The following is a 20,446-nucleotide window of genomic DNA, read 5'->3' as shown; positions in this document are numbered from 1 at the left end:
TCCATCTGCATTTTTGTTTTGCCACAACAGAGTTCAGAGTACATCGCTACATTAAGTCTGGTGTCAAACATGCAAACAACATAGCCAGCCCATTGGAGATTACCTAGTGTAATTAAGGCCTCAACACTGTAATTATAAGATTAGTCCATTGTAGGGAGTCCAAGGACAAAGATTACTGTTGTTCAGTAAACCAAGAGCTTTGCTGTGAAGTGTTCATTTTTAAACTTCCATTTTCTCAAATGGCCAAAGGTTGTTTTCATACACAATGGCTTTTGTTGTAAGTTAGTCCTAAAGATATGAGAAATGTTTCCTATTTCCCAGGGCCTCTTCGTGGTCTTTTATTGCCCGAGGACAATGTTGTCCAGAGGGGCAGAAGGTGTAGGAGTTTAGCTTTTGGGGATAAGGCTCATTATCCTGAGTTCTTCTGTGAAATCAACAATGACTTGGAAGTTTAGCCTCAAAATACAAACGTATTTGCATACATATTTTGTCAAATTTATTACTTTTAAAAGACTACTTTTTAGAAAAACAAGGTTTTTCTTCTGAACTTGGCAAAATATTTTACAAACTTGGTAATTTGCAAACTTCCCTCGCAAAATAGAAAGTGACCACCACTTTCAGTGGGTATGTGTTCCCAGTAAATGGTCCACAACATGATTTTCCATAAAGGTGTATTATTTGAGCGTGGTCAAGAAATAGGAGTTGAAAGCTTTATTGTCTACACCAGGGGTCCCCAACCTTTTTTGCACCACAGACCGGTTTAATACTGACAATTTTCTTGCAGACCGGCCGACCGGTGGGGGGGTGTTCAAGTTGGGTTAAACTCACCTCAACATGTCTTTGACAGTTAGGGTTGCCAACTTTCTCACTCCCAAATAAGGGACAAAATTAGCAGCCAAATCCCGGGACACTTGTGTTTACCCCAGGAAAGACGACCATGACCACGAAGCCTTGCGCGGACACCTGTGTGTGCATGTGTCATGACGTGCGTGTGTGTACATGCGTACATGCCTATTTTTTTCCCCCACAAATCGGTTTTGGCTTAATCTTCCCGACTACACTGTACATACATTATTTCTACTTTATATAGGCTGTGTATTTATCATATCATTCCTCCTTTTACTATTTGTTAGTGTTACTTTCGGTTTTATGTGTTATTTGGTATGATTTGGTAGGTTATTTTTTGGGTCTGGGAACGCTCAATAATTTTTCCCATATAAATTAATGGTAATTGTTTCTTCGCTTTACGCCATTTTGGCACAAAAGGATTCAAAGGAACGCTCTACCTTAGCTGGGGAAATACGGGACAAGGGCAGTCCCGTATGGGACAAACCAATTTAGCCCAATACAGGACAGTTGGCAACCCTATGTTCAAGTTCAACAGTGCGTGACAGGGAATGAGGAAAGGTACAGCTGACTCATATCGTTTTCTCGCGGCCCGGTAGCACATGCTTTGCGGCTCGGTACTGGTCCGCGGCCCGGTGGTTGGGGACCACTGGTCTACACCCTCACCTTCCACACAAATTCAATGACAGCTATTTTTATTTAGTACCCCAAATTTTTGGATGGTGATTTGATAATTCTTTAAGGATGAATTCCTGTTGCCCAAATGGCCTTAAGACAAGATTAGCCTGCACCATTGATCAATTTCAAGAAATATTAAAAAAAAAGACGGTATTTATTGCTCAGTGATTAACTGTTGCAGTTTCAGATCCTATGCTTCCCAATAGCAAAGCCACTTGAAAAACTATGGAAATTAACAAAATAATGTATATATCTATATAAACTACTAATGGATGCTGAACAAGTGCAACCTATTCACATCATTTTCTTTTGATCTTTGATAAATTATAAATCCCCTGCCAGATCAGAGGCACAAATAATTTTATTTAACCAAACCACTTACTTCACCTCTTCACCAGCAAAATCAAACACCTTTGTGATTGTGACCTTTCCAGGTGATTTTAGTTTCTCTGTGTCTTTCACTAAATCCCGATGCTTGTTTGACTTCTCTTCAACTGATGTTTCCTAAAATGAAGATACAAAAACAATAACTATTATACATAATTAATCCATACCCAAACAGTATAGTTTATCAATAGTAAAACCATCAAAATGACTTCATCTGGTCACATGCAATGGTGCAGTTAAACAGAGAATCATAGCTGTCGTGAAAGACCCTCATCAGATAACAATAAAATGATTTCTCGTTTCACAAGTTATCACCTAAACTGGTCAGTAAACACACCTAAATCTGTTTTCACCTGGTGAAATCACTTTTTTACAGCTTAAATTTAATCGTATGCTTTTGTTAACCACTAAAAGAACTTTCGATGGAGGGTTAGTTCAACTCCTGTTTATTACCATATATAGGTTTCCCATTTCTAAGCCCTGTCATTCAATTTATAAATAAAAGGAAATCACCTTTAATATTGCTTGTTGTTACAGTCTGAACAGAAATTAGTTTAAATTACCACAGACTTAACCATAATTTTCAATACAGACATATTTTCTAAAACCTGAAGACTAGATCATTATAAAGTAATATTTAGAACAAAACAGATTCTTCTGACTTCTTGTTAAAGTAATTTTTACCAAATTGGGAATGCATTCAAGTTTAGTAATAACTTAGTTTCCCAAAAATACTTAGAAACTAGCACTCAAACAGCAGTACATTTATAACACAAATATAATGGGGTCCACATCCTATCCCCATTCTGCATCCTATTTCCAAATTCCCCTTCAAATCCCCACTCCTACACCACCAAATAAATATATTGCCCAGAACAGAACCACAGTCATTAGTAAACCAGAGAACTTAATTCAGTGCAGTGAAGGGTTTTTCCAGTTATGTGGAAGGGTGACTTTTTTTTCCTCCACACTGTCACTGTATTTTCCAACTTACAAAACCTCCCTCAAGGTAAATGATTATAAAAATGGTTCTTTATTCAGTAGCCAGCATGGATTAGAACAAAAATAACCTATTTTAGAGATCCACTAATTCAAACTCCAGATTTGAAAGCAAAAAATGTATAACATAAGAAATATAAATTATATTTCAATCTTTTAGAAGGGAGTCTAAACTTCAACTAAAATTTACAAAGTAAAGCAGGAACGAATAATCACATCTGCATGTAGAACTGATCAAAGAATAAAGACAAGAGTGGTTAAGAACTGAATCTCAGAATAAAATAGTTGACCAGAGTCAATAATTCTCCAATTGCACAACAATATTATCAACAAGATGGAACCCAAAAATAACTTTCCCAAAGCTCAGAGAATTCATCTAGTCAGTAGATAGGCCTACATAAATCCACATAGTGCATCTCACTTTAAGTGAGAAAGAGAAAACACTGCAAATGCTTTCAATAATTCTGCAATGGGCTGGGGAAGGGAAAAATAAAACAATTTGAATTGTTATCAGCAATTCCCTAGGAGAGATATGTTGATACTGATTAAAATCAGAATTAGTCTCACTGACTCTATATAAACAAAGCATCAGCTATTCACTCCTCAGAGTGTATGTCAAATTTCTCAAAACACATAAAATCCAGAAGGAAAAAAATAATGCGAAAGGGGTCAGAAATTATATGACTGAAAAACTTCAAAGGAATAAGAATGAACAAAAGCTATACTTGTTAATTCTCCCTGCACATTAAGAAAAAGATCTAAGATGGCGCCGCATACGGCGGCTGTGTTGCGAGCTCCATACCAACTTTACAGTATACTGCTAATTTCTGCAATTTCCTTCGCATTGCTTGTTCAAGTAGCTGATAGTTACATCAGATATGATAGACTGACTCTTTTGAACATCGGGAAGATGGCAATTACCCACTACGTGTTGCCTTTTCTACACCGGGAACCCCTGCTTATGCGATCCATGGGAGGCTCATTTATTATATCGCCGCTACCTCGGAAGCGGCGCCGGAGGTAAGGTAGAAGGGCCGGCGTCCTGGTGAGGTTGAGACGGCATGCTAATCCGCCAACACTCCCGAGCACGCTCCTGGAAAGGAATGTAACGTTTTGTATTTCATGGGGACCTGGGTGATAGAGGAGATACCGGATAACACCATCGAGTCCTCTGGGTTCTCCCTGTTCTGGGCGGACAGGTCTAAGCCCTCTCTGGGAAGAGTAAAGAAAGTGGGGTACGCTTCATGGTCAAAAATGTTTGGTGCGCCCCTCGGAATGTGTACGCCCTGAAATCCTTTTGTTCCTCGGATCCGGAGTATCTTGTGCTGCTGTGTAGACCTTTCTGGTTGCTAGAGAGTTCACAGCTGTTACTATCACGTTCTGTATATTACAATAGACAATAGACAATAGATGCAGGAGCAGGCCATTTGGCCCTTCGAGCCAGCACCGCCATTCACTGTGATCATGGCTGATCATCCACAATCAGTATCCAGTTCCTGCCTTATCCCCATAACCTTTGATTCCGCTACCTTTAAGAACTCTATCCATCTCTTTCTTGAAAGCATCCAGAGACTTGGCCTCCACAGCCTTCTGGGGCACAGCATTCCATGTATCCACCACTCTCCGGGTGAAAAAGGCAGAAACTGAAACAAGAGGTGGCCATAGTTAAAACCATCCACTGTTGGTCTGACAATTGATCTCCATGCCACAGGACAGTTTTAATGACTCTTTCATAATAAGGATGTCTCCGCGTTCACGGAAGGGGGCACGAGCTTCTTCCAGAAATGCATCGAGGATGTTGTCCCTCACAAATCAGTCAGGGTCAACCCAAACCAGAAACCGTGGATCAACAGTTCTGTGCGAGCAGCACTTATAACGCAACACAGCTTACACTTCTGGTAACCAACAGGAATTCAAGAAATGCAGCTACAATCTGCGTTATGTCATCAAGGCAGCGGAACAACAATACAGGGACAAGATACAGACACAACTCTCCACCAACAACACACGCAGCTTATGGCAAGGCTTGCACGCTATCGCATACTTCAAAGCTATCTTTGAAGTCATCTTTGCTGCCTCTCTCCCAGATGAGCCAAATCTTTTTTACGCTCAGTTCGATGTTCCCAACACTGAGCCCGAGGAAAGCTGCCGAAACAACTTGCACCTTGGTCATCTCTGAGGCTGAAGTATGCAGGTGTTTCCAACAAGTGGACAGTCGCAAGGCTGCAGGACCAGACGTCATCCCAGGGCAGGTACTCAGGATGTGCGTGGAACAACTGGAAGATGTGTTTACAGACCTTTTTAATCTCTCCCTCTCCCAGTGTAAAGTGCCCTCCTGCTTCAAAATATCCACCATTGTCCCAGTATCTAAAAAGACCAAGGTAACATGTCTGAACAACTGGCATCCTGTCGAACTCTCCTCAAAAATATGCAAATGCAAATGCTATCCAAGGACTACGTCTGCCACACACACTGGACTCCCTACAATTCGCCTATCGACACAACCGATTGACAAATAACGCAATAGCCACAGCTCTACACACCATCCTTAAACATCTGGAGAACAAGGATGCTTATGTGAGAATGCTGTTCTTGGACTACAGTTGAACATTCAAAGATTTCAAAGGTACACCTAATATCAGAGAAATGTATACAATATACATCCTGAAATGCTTTTTCTTCACAACCATCCATGGAAACAGAGGAGTGCCCCCAAAGAATGAATGACAGTTAAATGTTAAACCCCAGCCCCCCCCCACTACCCCCCACCATGAACATTGACTTCTCTACCTTCCATTAATGCCCCACCTCCCCTTTGTACCCCATCCGTTATTTATTTATTATTAATTTTTCCCCTCTCTCTCTCTCTCCTTTTTCTCCCTCTGTCCCTCTCACTATACTCCTTGCCCATCTTCTGGGCTTCCCCCCTCCCCCTTTCTTTCTCCCTCAGCCTTCAATCCCATGATCCTCTCATATCCCTTTTGCCAATCACCTGTCCAGCACTTGGCTCCACCCTCCCCCCCGTCTTCTCCTATCATTTCGGATCTCCCCCTCCCCCTCTCAAATCTCTTACTATCTCTTCTTTCAGTTAGTCCTGACGAAGGGTCTCGGCCCGAAACGTCGACTATACCTCTTCCTAGAGATGCTGCCTGGCCTGCTGCGTTCACCAGCATTTTTTGTGTGTGTTGCTTGAATTTCCAGCATCTGCAGATTTCCTCATGTATGCTTTTCAATGCATCTGAATCAATAGTAGCATCTATTATTTCTGTTTCTTTTCACCCAGTTTCATGATCCAGCTCAGTTTTTGTCATTACCTCTTTGGTGGAAGCTGGAATAGTTGCTTTTGGTTTTGCCTTTTGCCCAACATCACTCAGGAAGCTGGCCCAGAGATCATCGGCCTTCTTCTTTTCCATCTTTGCACATTCCTCGGGATCAACATCCTGCTCACACTCTCCCTTGCCCTCGTCACCACATTCTGAAGATCGCGTGTTTCTGTTTCTATCAAACAAAAGTTTATAAATAAGGATTGGAAGGGTGACTATTGAGCACATCAGATCTGCTTTAGGCACTGCTGCAGTAAGTAGACTAAGTTTAAAAAAATAAAAAAACATTTGCATTGTATTTCCTTATCTAACATACAGATTCAGATTGATTTATCACATGTATGTCGAAACATACAGTGAAATGTATCATTTGTGTTAACAACCAACACAACCCAAGGATGTGCTGGAGGCAGTTTACAAGTGTTACCACCGTTCCAGCACCAACACAGCACACCCACAATGTTCAAGAGATCAACACAGAACATAACAATTCAGAACACAACTAGTACCCAAACAACAACAAATCAGGCCCCTTTCCTCCCTCCCACCCACCCACACAGACAATCTTCCAGCTCCAGGAAAGGCCTCCAGCCTCTGGGCTTCGAATTCTGGACTTCTGATTGACCTTCACGGCATCGGCAAGTGTTGACCAGTAATGTTTAGTAGGATATACAAGACTATTCACTGAAGAAGGGGGAAGATACAGAAACAGTGAAAAGAAACACCTACCAAAGGGCTGCTATTGTATTGCACTGAGATTAAAGTAGAGACGCCATCTGTTAAGAGGCACACTAACTTCTATACACAAGATTCACATTCCAGAGAATTAAAAGTTAGCAAGGACAAGCTTAGAGTTGAGTATTGATGAGAGGAGATCTAAGAATATACGAACGTCTGAATAATCAGGCTCATGATTACTCAGAAAAGATGGAAATCAATTAGCACATTTAATGAAAGAAAATAACCTGAGAAAGAGTACAAGATTAGAAGCAGAGAGATTCTGCAGCAATGGGGAAAAATTAAGAAAATGTGCACAGCTGAAGGGGCAGATTTTGGAAAAAAAAAGTTTGGAGAAAGCAAATATATTGGCCGTTCCACCAACAATATAAGGAAGGAAGTAAACGATGAAGCAAAATATAATGTTCAGCACTCAGTGCAAGTTCAGTGTTGCTGTCACTATTGTAAGTGCTCCTCGTAGTAACATCTCAATAATATTTAATTTACTCACCTGGTGGAGATTCGTTTCCCTGGTTTTTTTGCTGATTTCTTTTTCTGCGGTTGTTCATCATCACCCTCAAGATTTTCTTTTACCAGTTCACTGACATCATCTTCACTGTAATCTTCATCTGTAAAAGTCAAAATAATGTTACCCTCTAAGTCTTTTGACTAGTAAAACAAAATAAATTCTAAATCAAGGCAAACTGGACCACTGAAAATCGAAAATCTGTCAAAAGTCAATTGGTCAATATACCACTTATGCCATTGGTACAAGTTCTTATTGGGAAAAAGTAGATTAGGTGATGCAAAGAATTTTCTTCATTGCTGCTGGGTTGGCGGTGGGGCAGAGGAGGGGTTGGTGATGGAGGAACATTGTTCGGAGAAGAGTTTTTAAAATAGTGAAGCATATCACTGCTGTGCTCCTCATTTCTGATTTCATTAGTCATATGAATCAAAAGTATTACGGAAGTTTAGAGCAGGAGGCCATTTAACACGAAATGTTCTTGCAGGCCGAAAAAAAAAGCAACTCGAACTAACTTTCCATTCCTTGTTTTGTAAACCAAAGGGGAAATGAAATGTGGTGAAGGACCCCTGCTATGTCATCCTTTCAGGCACAAGTTCCAGATAAGCACCAGTTTTTGGAAAGAAGATATTTGTTCTCAAGTACCCTCTAACTCTCCTGCAAATTATCCTACACCCTGTAACTAAAGATCTCTCAGTTCAGGAAAGTACTTCCTTCCTAAATCCAAGTCCCTTTATTTTTTTTTTGAAAAACACAACTTTCTAAAATCAACCCCATCTGTCCCAATAAAAACCAGGCCAACTAATCTCTCCTCACTATTCAAATTTTCATCACCTTGCAATGATCAGAATTTTACTCGGTTTTTTCACTATGCTCTGACCAGCCTGTATATGACACTCCTATTACTGCATACTAGGCGTAGAAAAAAAAGGTTCCAAAAAGGTCCTGTTATCTTCAGGGACCTGTGGATATGTTATCACTTTTCTCAGTCAACTACTGAGTAATAAGTATTCCCTTGCTGACAAGGTTGATTATTTTATCATCATTCCCTCCCTATTTAAACAGTGCATCCTCTTAGTAACCCTCTAACCCAAAAGATTACACATGTAGGAAAAATTGGAAAATATCAGCCCCTGTACTTCTTAGATGTATCTAATGTACCTGCCTCAACCTTTTCCTCTGGCAGGTGGTTATTTAAACACTTTATTAGGTACAAAAAGGGTACCTCGTGTGGCCTTCTGCTGTGGCCCATCCACATCAAGGTTCAACATGCTCTCCTGCACACCATTGTTGTAATGCATTGTTATGTGAGTTACTGTTGCTTCCTGTCACCTTGAAACCAGTCTAGACATTCTCCTCTGACCTCACTCATTAGCAAGGTGTTTTCGCCCACAGAACTGCTGCTCACTGGATGTTTGTTGCTTTTCACATCATTCCCTGTTGTGAATGAAAATCCCAGGGGATCAGCAGTTTCTGAGATACTTAAACAACCCATCTGGCACAATCAATCATAAAAAGGAAATAAAGGAAGGCATTAAACTAAAAGCTCACGCATACAAAGTCGCCAAGTAGTGGGAAACTGGAAAACTTTAGAAAGCAACAAAGAACCACTAAGCGAGAAATAAAGAAAGGGAAGGTAGATTATGAATGCAACACCCTGGTTTCCTTGGCTGAGTAAGTCTAGGGAAGACACTCTCAAGTCCCGCCAAACCTGTGAGATTGAGATGGCTCGTCCCACCCCAACCCCCAGTTTGTGTGGATGCTGTGTAATTTGCTACCCTGTTACAAGTTAGTGCCACGGTTAAAGTAATTATATTTATGAATCTTAACTAAAGGGTTAGTAAAGAACAACAAAAAGAAAAGGGGCCCATTCTAATTAAACAGTCAAATGTGCACAAGTTGGAGCTCATCTTGAACTTCTCTATCATTCACACACTGGGCCCTCGGTCAGCGTGAAAGCACACACTACCTTCCGAATGTCGCTCGCAATCCATCGCGAACAAACTGTCTCTCACCAGATCATATGCTACAACCGGTTCTCCCCAGCATCTTCTCTCTCCATCTCCCACTGAAAATATGCCCAAGACCAACCTTGTTGTCCCTCACCAAGAAAACCTCCCATTAACTGGATGGCACACATTCCACATCATCCCTAATCTTCAACAGTAACCCAAACAGACTGAAAGCAGAATAAACTGCGCTTACAGAGCTGCTAAATGAAATACCTTCAGCATAACAGTATAGATGTGAACCAGGACATTATATGAAAACAAACTAGAACAAAATATAAAAACAGATAGCAAAAGTTCTTATAAAGCAGAAAAGAGTGGCCGAAGTGAGCGGAGGATAAGAAGAGGGAATTGATATTAGGTAGTGAGGAAATGGCCAAGGCTCCAAATGAACATTTTGCGTCGGTCTTCACGATGGAGGACATAACTAACATGCTAAAGAGTGAAGATTTATGGATGTAAAACCTCGATACAATAGCTATTACTAAAGAGGTAGTGCTGAGCAAACTTGTGGGCCTAAAGATACACAAGTCCCCGGGTCCTGATGGAATGTATCCCACGGTACTGAAAGAAATAGCAAAAGTTATAGTAGAGGCTTCGGTGATAATTTACCAAAATTCTCTAGACTCTGGGCAGGTCCTAGCAGATTCGAAGAAGGCGAATGTCACGTCACTGTTCAAAAAAGGATGTAGGCAAAAGGCAGGTAACTATAGGCTGGTTAGTTTAACATCTGCAGTTGGGAAAATGCTTGAAGCTACTATTAAAGAAGAAATATTGAGGCATCTGGAAAGAAATGGATCCATCAGGCAGACACAGCATGGATTCAGCAAAGGCAAGTCCTGTTTGACAAACTTACTGGAGTTCTCTGAGGATATAACAAGCACAGTGGATAGAGGGGAACAGATGGACATCATTTACTTGGACTTTCAGAAGGCATTCGATAAGGCGCCATATAAAAGACATTCTTAAGATAAGGATGCATAGAGTTGGGGGTGATGTATTGGCATGGATAGAGGATCGGTTAACCACTAGAATGCAGAGAGTTGGGATACATGGGAGTTAATCTGGTTGGCAATCAGTGGTGAGCATTGTGCTGCAGGGGTCAGAGCTGGGCCCACAACCATTCATGACATACATTAACAATCTGAAAGAGGGGACCGAGTGCAATGCATCTAAGTTTGCTAATGACACTAAATTGAGTGGAAAAGCAAACTGTGCAGAGGATATGGAGAGTCTGCAGAGAGATATATAGATAGGTTAAGTGACAGTGAAGAGGAGGGTCAAGGGTCTGGTAGATGGAGTACAATGTTGGTAAGTGTAAAGCCATCCACTTTGGAAGGAAAAATGGAAGATCAGATTATGATTTAAATGGTAAAAGATTGCAGCATGCTGCTGTGCAGAAGGACTTGGGAGTGCTTGTGCAATGATCACAAAAGGTTGGTTTGCAGGTGCAGCAGGCTATCAGGAAGGCAAATAGAATGTTGGCCTTCATTGCTGGAGGGATTGAATTTAAGAAGAGGGAGGTTATGCTACAATTGTACAGGGTACTGGTGAGGATGCACCTGGAGTACTGTGTGCATTTCTAGTCTCCTTACTTGAGGAAGGATATACTGGCTCTGGAGGCAGTGCAGAGGAGGTTCACCAGGTGGATTCCAGAGATGAAGGGGTTAGACTATGAGGAGAGACTGAGTTGCCTGGGACGGTACTCGCTGGAATTCAGAAGGATGAGAGATCTTATAGAAACATAAAATTATGAAAGGGATAGATTAGGTAGAGGCAGGAAAGTGGTTTCCACTGGTAGGTGAGACTAGAACTAGAGGACGTAGCCTCAAAATTCAGGGGAGTTAAATTTAGGACGGAGGTGAGGAGGAGCTGCTTTTCCCAGAGTGCGAATTTGTGAGTTCTCTGCCCAATGAAGCAGTCGAGGCTATCTCAATAAATATATTTTAAGACAATGTTGGATAGATTTTTGTATAGTAGAGGAATATAGGGTTGTGGGGAAAAGGCAGGTAGGTGGAGATGAGTCCATGGCCAAATCAGTTATGATCTTATTGAATGGCTCAATGAGCAAGATGGCCTACTCCTGCTCCTATTACTTATGTTAAGTTCTAAAATCACTCAGATCACATTTCTTACCCATTCTGATGTTTGGCCTGAACAAATGAATGTCTGAATGCTTTTATGCACTGAGTTTTCTGCCATATGATTGGCGGATTAGATGTTTGAATTAATGAGGTGTACAAGTTTATCAAAATTCCATTTTCATTTTTAAATCTTTTTATTAATTATTATAGAAAACCGACAACAAAAATACATTGAAATAATCATATATCAATATGTATAATAAGAGTCAAACTATTAACCAAGCTAAACAATGTATCAATAATAATAAAAACAAAATGTTTCAGCTTTTTTTTGGAAAAAAGGAAAAAAGAACCCCTACTAACTAAAAAAAACCCCAGCTAACAACAAAAAAAACGAGGGAAAAAAACCCATTTGGAGCACAAACCGGAGCTATGCGCCAGACAAGCTTCCGTAAAAAAAAGACATCAATCCGCCAACCAAATCCATTTACCCAAGAATCGGAAGGAGACCATCCTAATTAACTCAAATCAAATGATAGTAACAGGTAAAAGAGCCCCACCTTTTCTCAAAGTCAAATTGAGGATCAAAAGTTCGGCTTCTAATTTTTTCCAAACTAAGACATAGCATCACCTGAGAGAACCATTGTATCAAGGTAGGAGCAGAAGCATCTTTCCATTTTAACAAGATAGCCCTTCTAACCAATAATGTAACAAATGCAATTACATGTTGGTCTGATATAGAAATACCATGAATATATTGAGGAATTATACCAAAGAAAACTGTCAATTTATTAGGTTGTAAATTAATTTTTAAAGCTTTAGAAATTGTAGAAAAAATAAGATTTCCAAAACTGTTTCAATACAGAACTCGACCAAAACATATGTGTCAATGTAGCTATCTCAGTTTTACATCTATCACACTGACTATTAACATTAGGAAATATTTTAGACATTATCTCCTTTGTCAAATAATAACGACGTACAATTTTAAATTGAATTAGAGAATGACTGGTGCAAATTGAAGAAGCGTTAACCAACTTCAGAATTCCCAACCAATCCTCTGTTATCATGGTCATGTTAAGCTCTCTTTCCCAATCTTGCTTAATCTTAAATAAAGAATAATTATCCTGTTGTAATAGTAAATTATAAATTTTCCCAATAAAACCTTTCACTAAAGGGTTCATTTTTAAAATAATGTCTAACAGGTCAGAATCTTGTATATATGGAAAATTACTTAAATATTCTTGTAAAAAATGTCTGACCTGAAGATATTGCAAAAAGTGTGAGTGTGAAAAAGAGTATTTAGTTACTAATTTCTCAAAGGACATCAATCGGCCTTCTTGAAACAGATCCATAAAGGAATAAATTCCTTTATTCCTCCAAAGCGAAAAGGTAGGATCATTAAGTGAAGGTTTAAATAAATAGTTTGGATAAATTAAACTAAAAAGGTTAAATTTTTTAGGATTAAAAAACTTACGAAACTGGTATCAAATTCATAATGATTGCTTAATCATAGGATTTATATTTAAAATAGAAATTTTGGCTAATTGTACAGGTAAAGAAGCTCTTAATAACGAACTTAAGTAAAATTGTTTCACGGCTTTCAATTCCAGATCAACCCATGGTGGTTGTTCATTTTTATCGGTCCAATATATCCAAGAACACGCATAATGTATATTAACGGCCCAATAATACATTCTTAAATTAGGCAAAGCAAGACCTCCATCCTTTTTTAATTTTTGTAAATGACATTTTCCAATTCTTGGTCTTTTATTATTCCAAACAAAAGATGAAATAATAGAATCAACCTCATCAAAAAACTTTAGTTAAAAAATAGGAATATTTTGAAATAAGTTTGTACATATAAAAATTTTGGTAAGATCATTATTTTAACAGCATGAATTCGACCAACTAATGAAAGTGTAAGAGGATTCCATCTAGAAAATAATTGCTTCATAAAATCCACTAAGGGAACTAAATTAGCTCTATAAAAGTCTCCATAATTTTTTGTGATGATAATACCTAAATACTTAAAAGAATCCGTAACTATAAAAGGAATATCATCATATATAAAAGCAGAATCATTTATAGGAAATAATTCACTTTTATGCAGGTTTAATTTATATCCTGAAAACTTTCCAAATTAATTTAATAATTTCAATAAATTAGGAATAGATTCTTCAGATTTCAAAATATAAACTAAGAGATCATCAGCATAAAGGGAAATCTTTTGAATAGTCCCATTTATGGAAATTCCTTAAATATCCTTAGCTTCAAGAAGTGCAATAGCCAAAGGTTCCAGCACCAAATTAAATAATAAAGGACTTAACAGACATCCTTGTCTCGTATCCCACGAAAGTCAAGAAAAGGAAGATCTACAGTTATAGGAATCACAGTGGCAATAGGACTTTTATATATCATTCTAATCCACTTATTAAAATTAGTACCAAAGCTAAATTTCTCTAAAACGTTAAATAAATATTTGCATTCGACTCTATCAAAATGCCAAGAGAAACAACACATTGGGGAGTTTTCGAGAGGGATGAATATATAACATTTAACAGTCTCCGAGTGTTAGAAAAAGAATAATGGCCTTTTATAAAACCCGTTTGGTCCTGAGAAATAATTTTAGCTAGTATATTCTCCAACTGATTAGCCATTATTTTTGAAAGAATTTTGGCATCTACATTTAATAATGGGATAGATCTATATGAAGCACAATCCGTACGGTCTTTATCTTTCTTAAGAATTAAAGAAATAGAAGCTTCATAAAATGTAGAAGGTAACTCTCCTAACAAAAGAGAATCTTTAAGCATCTCCAACATATAAGGAGTAAGAAAATTTTCGATTTTTTTATAAAATCCTACAGAAAAACCATCCAGTCCAGGAGCTTTACCAGATTGCATTGAAAGAATATCTTTCTGAACTTCTCTTTCAGTAAAAGGAGTATCAAGAATTTGCTGATCTTCAACAGATATTCTAGGAAAATCAATCTTTTATAAAAAGGCATTCATTTTAGAAGGATTAGCTGGAAACTGAGATTTATAGTTCACTGTAATAGTCTTGGAAAAATTTTATTAATATCTTCATAATTACAAGCTAAACTACCATCTCCCTTACGAATTTTAAAAATTTGTCTTTTAGCTCTAACTGCTTGTAGTTCGGATGCTAATAGCTTATTATTTTTTATCTCCAAACACATAAAATTGACTTTTTAATTTAAGCAAATTTCTTTCAAGAAGATAAGTTAATAATAAATTATATTGTGATTGAAGTTCAACCCTTTGTTTAAATAAATCAATATTAGGAGAAACTGCATAAGTGTTATCCAAGTCTTTAATTTGTTTTGAAATCCTATCTAACTCTACTTTTGTCTGTTTCTTAAGCCTAGTCAAATAGGAGGTTATCTGACCTCGTAAATACACTTTAAATGTATCCCATATAATCAATTTTGACACATCTCCCATATTATTAAAAAGAAAAAAATCTTTTATTTGAATATCTATAAATTTGACAAAGTCCGAACTTTGTAGTAAGTTTTCTGGAAAACGCCAAGGCAAGTTTACATTATTAACATCATTCAATTCAAAAGTTAAGCTTCAAGGTGCATGATCCAAGACAGCAATAGCATCATATTCACATTTCTGGACTTTAGACAAAAAATCGGAAATCAGCTATAAAATAATCAATTCGCGAATATTTTTTATGGACATGTGAATAAAAAGAATAATCCCTATCATTAGGATGTAGATTTCTCTACATTTCTATCAAACCATAATCAATTAAAAAGGACTTAATAAGTGATGCTGAACAACTTGGAAGCTGCTGAGTGGTTGAACTCTTATCAATCAAAGGGTTTAAACAACAGTTGAGGTCACCTCCCATCAGTAGCATATATTCATTTAAGTCTGGTAATAAACCAAATACATTTTTAAAAAAAAGGATCATCTACATTAGGTCCATATAGATTAACCAGGACAATTTTACTATTACAAATTGTTCCTTTAATAATTAAAAATCTACCATTTATATCTGAGACAATATCTTCTTGGATAAACAAAATATTAGATTTAATAAAAATAGATACTCCCTTTGTTTTCTTTTGACAAGTAGCATGATATTGAAGGCCCTTCCACGTTTTAAAAAATCTATTTTGATCGCCCATTCTGATATGCGTTTCTTGACCAAAAATTATATCAGGCTGGAATCGATTAATAATTTAAAAAGTCTTCTTTCGCTTGATAGGGTGATTCCAGCCACGTACATTCCAACTAATAACATTTATCTGTTTAATAACCATAGAATATTGTTTTAAACACGAAAATACACGCATACCATTGTGGGCTAATCAAAGATGGCGGTGATGAGTATAACCATATAGAAAACACGCATGCTCTGGAGCTCCATAATGGGGAAAAAAACCTGGAAAAAAAATCCTGTAATAAACCCCAAAATGCAAAAAAAAACCCCCGAAACCTCCCACCATCCCAAAAGGTAGAAATCCGGCGAAAGGAAGGAAAAAGCCAGAATGCCTCCACAAGGAGAAAAGAAAAAGCTGATTTCCACATGCGGCTCAATATAAATAGTAATTTAAAAGTTTTTCTCCCAATTCCTCCCCCTCCCCTTTACACAGAAATCACATCACCCTAAGACAAGAAAACCCAGCAGAGAAGCAGAAAAAAGATGTTTATAGTTAATCATTGAAAATAAACTAAGGAATACAAAAACAGTCTCCAAAAGCGTCAAAACAATGCTATCAAACCTAAACAATACAATCTCTAACAAGAAAAAGGTACCATTATTCCTTTAGCTTACTCCACAATTTTTTTAATAAAAGCTAAAGCTAATTATCTATTCTAAACACTCCTCACTATATAAAAGTCTACATAAACTATGAAAGCTATCACTTAATTAATAAAAAAGGAAAAAAGCATATAATCAAACCAGTTAATAATCTGTCCACTGTGTTAGTTCACTCCATATACCAAACAGACTTCAAAAAAGTCATTCATTAGTCAAACCAAGAAGTTCACTTCTTCTTTAAATAGTTCATCAATCAAAGGAAATCTTCAGCATATCAAAAATCTTCAAAGCCTGTTTTCTTTCAGAAAATTATTCAGCAACCCAAATATCCTTCATGCGTCAGCCGACTCCACGATAGAGTTAACAAAGTCCAATGCTGCTTGGGGATCCAAAAACACATGAGGTGTAGAATCTTTAGGAAATAATTTTAATCTAGCAGGGTAGCGAAGTGATGGAAAAAATCCCTTTGCATGAGCAATTTTCATAGCTGGGACATATTTGATCCGCTGTTCCATAATTTCCCATGGATAATCTTCATGAAAACGGATCTCGGAACCATTATATTTAAAAACTCTCTGTTTCCTTGCACATTTTATGATTTGGTCTTTAACTTTAAAGCGAAGAAAATTGACCAACATTGGCCAAGTTTTACCTGAGATCTGAGAATTCAATATGGAAATTCTATGAGCTCTTTCAATATTGGGAGGCTGAGGAAACAAAGATTGAAACAAATTGGCAAAATAGTCCAATAAATTCCCACTCTGAGCCTTCCTTCAATCCGATAATTCAATCGGATTATTCTGACGAGACTTCGCATCTGAATCCACAATTTTACGTTGAGCCTGTTCCAAGCGGGTTGAAATATCCACAATCTGACATTTCAATTCTTTAAACTCAGTACAGGTTTCCCCCGTCATCCAAAGGTAGAGCATTCCTATGAAACAGTTCGTAAACCGGAATGTCGTAAAGCGAAAAAGCAATTACCATTTATATGGGAAAATTTTGTGAGCGTTCGCAGACCCAAAAATAACCTACCAAATCATGCCAAATAACACATAAAACCTAAAATAACAGTAACATACAGTAAAAGCAGGAATGATATGATAAATACACAGCTTATATAAAGTAGAAACACTTTTCCACAATCATTGCCTGACCTGTTCTCTGTAGCGAAAATTTCATGCAAGTGCCGTAGGCAAAAACACGGCACAAGTGCTCTCCAGTAACTTTTAAGCTATGAAGCTGCCAAATCATACCAAATAACACGTAAAAATACACAGCCGATATAAAGTAGAAATAATGTATGTACAGTGTAGTATCATTTACTGGAATTGGGAAAGCGCGGAGCACACTGATGGTGGTGTGTTAGGCTGAGTTGTCGCAGATTGGGGTGGTGCAGTGGCCTCCACCCTCCGGGCAGCGAACCAATACTGATCCGCGAAGCATGCAGCAGTAGCCAGGAGGCACACAGCACATCTTTAAGAAAAAAGCCGAAATAAACATGCTAATTAATTAGGTGCCGCCCGGTACGTAATTGTCGGCCCAGATCAGTGTCAATTGCCAATCGCATCGCCTCTGATCTGGGCCGACATTTACGTGTGGGGCGGCACCTAATTAAATAGCATGTTTATTTCGGCTTTTTTCTTAAAGATGTGCTGTGTGCCTCCTGGCTACTGCTGCACTCTCCGCGAATTGGTATCTGTCCGCGGCCTGGGTGTTAGGGTGGTGGGCTCTGGGGTGTCATCTCGTCGTCTGTTTCCATTAGAGTAGGCAGCTCATCTTCTCCTATGACTGCCCGCCTCGATGTCGAAGGTCAAGGTTCGTCGTCTGCTGTGGCTGATGTGGAAGGCTGGCTTGACTGCTGAGCCTTGCACATTTTTCTATCATACAGTTCTTTGTAAGCACTCAAAACATCCTGCAAATGTCCCCTAAACCACCTGTACCCTTTCAAAATTAAATTCATACTTTATCATTACTCATTCGGTTTCGATTGTTATCCTTCCCTCTTCCAATTGCATCAGCTCTTCATCTATCAGTTCTTGGTCATGGGATGCCAAAACCTCTTCAACATCATCTTCGTCAGCTTCCACAAGCCAAACTCACTTAGTCCTTACTTCGTTCACCACGATCAAAACGCTTAATTATGTCTAGTTTTACGCCAAGTGTAACACCCTTACGAGCTCTTTCAGGCTTTTCCAATACCTTAGAACTCATCTTGCTAACGGCTGCTCACAGGCACGTGTTTAAGCAATGCCGGCGAGATTGCAGTTTCGAATCCGGGGGAGAGCGGCTGCTCGGGGCGCGCGCTGCTTTATTCGTAACAGTGAAAACATCTTCTGTTAGCGAAAACAGGGTACTAATATAGGTCTTTCGTAACAATGAGGTTTCGTAAAGCGAACGTTCGAAAAGCGGAGGACACCTGTATTCAAGGAAATAATATTTTCCTCAATAGTCTGAAAACTCTGTCGGAACGACTTCAACTCAGAAGTGTTATTGTCTATTTTGTTGTTGAGAGCTACCAATGCACCTTCCGAACGCTCAGCCCAGACAGGCATATCTTCCGATTTTTCTTTCAAAGTTTTTCCCTTTCCATTGCTGGATTCAAAAGGCTGCTTTCCACTTCTTAAAGGATATGACATAATGACAACTATTTTCCTCTAAGATCCGAGAAATTAAAGTTAAAAATTCAAGGTTTAAACTGGGGAAAAGGAAGAATTAAAGGCAGCTGCAAAATTTATGTATTACTCCATCAAGCCGCAGGCAGAAGTCCCCGTGCATCAAAATTCCAATGCAATCTTTTAATACTCCTCTTCGTTATCTACAGCACCACCTACTTTAGTGTCAACCACAAACTTACTAACCATCACTCATATTTTCTCATCAAGATCACTGACATGGATGCCATCTAAGGCTACGTCCACGCTACACCGGATAATTTTGAAAACGAAGCTTTTTCTCTTCGTTTTGACCTTCCGTCCACACTGAAACGGCGTTTTCATCCCCCAAAAACGGAGATTTTCGAAAACACTCTCCGGAGTGCGTAAATTTGAAAACGATTGTTTCGCGTTGTAGTGCGGACGGGGTAAACGGAGAGATTTAAAAACGTTGTCAAGACACAACAACAATATTTTTTCTGCTTCTGCTTGGTACTGCGCAAGCACTGCCGGACGGCTGTTCTTGGTTCTTGATCCTCCAAAACATTCTGCGTGGAATTTAAACTGGAGGTGGCTTTCAAGCTGGTCCCCTCGGTTTCTCTGTTTGCATCCTCTGTTCTTCTGCCCGTACACTCCGGTCTCCCAGTCTGTGGTGATCGTACCCTCAGTCTCCTGTACCCCGTGGTCTCCAAGCCAGCACTGTTGCTGACTGACCACCGCTGTTATAACACGCAGTCGGTGTGAATGGCATGAGAGTTAAATTGTAAAGTGAGCTTTTTTGACTAGATCCCCTAAATTGATTAGATTGAGTCTATCTTTAAAAATATTCTTGTCAGAAATACTGCCCAGGTCTGGCAGCAGAAGATTCCACTCCCTTGGTTCTTGGTTCTTGATCCACCAAAATATTCCACATGGAATTTAAACCCGAGGTGGCAGAGGGTAGGCTTAAGAAGGAGATTTTTGAAGAAGAAAAGCTGCCTTAAATTCAATTGTGTTTGGTTGTGTGACTGCGTTAGGATTAAGATTATTCCATGTTTAATTGTGCGGGGGGGAAAATGAATTGCTGTACACATCTGACTTGGTAGTTAGTATTTCAAATTGAGTTGAGTGCCCTCTTCTGCTCTTAACAGGTTTGGGTTTGATGTGGGATTGGTAGTCTATGTCGAGTTGACCATTTAACATTTTGTAATTGTTGATCTTGTTGATCTTGGGCAGATGACGGCTTCATGTGTGTGTTGTTTACTTCATTGTCTACGTTAATAGCTTGTTTGGAATTAAACATCTCCACTGCTTTGCTGACTTTGTAGTCATTTGTAACGCGCAGAAACAGCTTGACTTCATTGTCTGTCTAAACGAAGAAGTCCGGTCTGATTTTCCCAGTTTTATTTGTATTCCTCGAAGACATTGTTGAAAACTTTCTTTG

The 20,446-nt window shown here is 38.7% G+C and overlaps 1 protein-coding gene across 1 annotated transcript in view; it reads right to left on the bottom strand.

Moving 5' to 3' along the window:
* Positions 1 to 20,446, bottom strand: part of cfdp1 (craniofacial development protein 1) — a 244,504-nt gene that overhangs the window by 221,914 nt on the left and 2,144 nt on the right. Inside the window, exons 2-4 of the mRNA XM_063066810.1 lie at positions 7,462 to 7,579; positions 6,225 to 6,408; positions 1,907 to 2,028 (exon numbers count right to left, since the gene is read on the bottom strand). Coding sequence (XP_062922880.1) covers positions 1,907 to 2,028; positions 6,225 to 6,408; positions 7,462 to 7,579 — 424 coding nt within the window. The remainder of the gene's footprint in view (positions 1 to 1,906; positions 2,029 to 6,224; positions 6,409 to 7,461; positions 7,580 to 20,446) is intronic.

Source organism: Mobula hypostoma, chromosome 14 (genome assembly GCF_963921235.1).
Source record: "Mobula hypostoma chromosome 14, sMobHyp1.1, whole genome shotgun sequence".
Classification (NCBI taxonomy): Eukaryota; Metazoa; Chordata; class Chondrichthyes; order Myliobatiformes; family Myliobatidae; genus Mobula; species Mobula hypostoma.
Note: the sequence above shows the minus strand (reverse complement) of the source record. Positions and strands in the feature narration are given on the sequence as shown.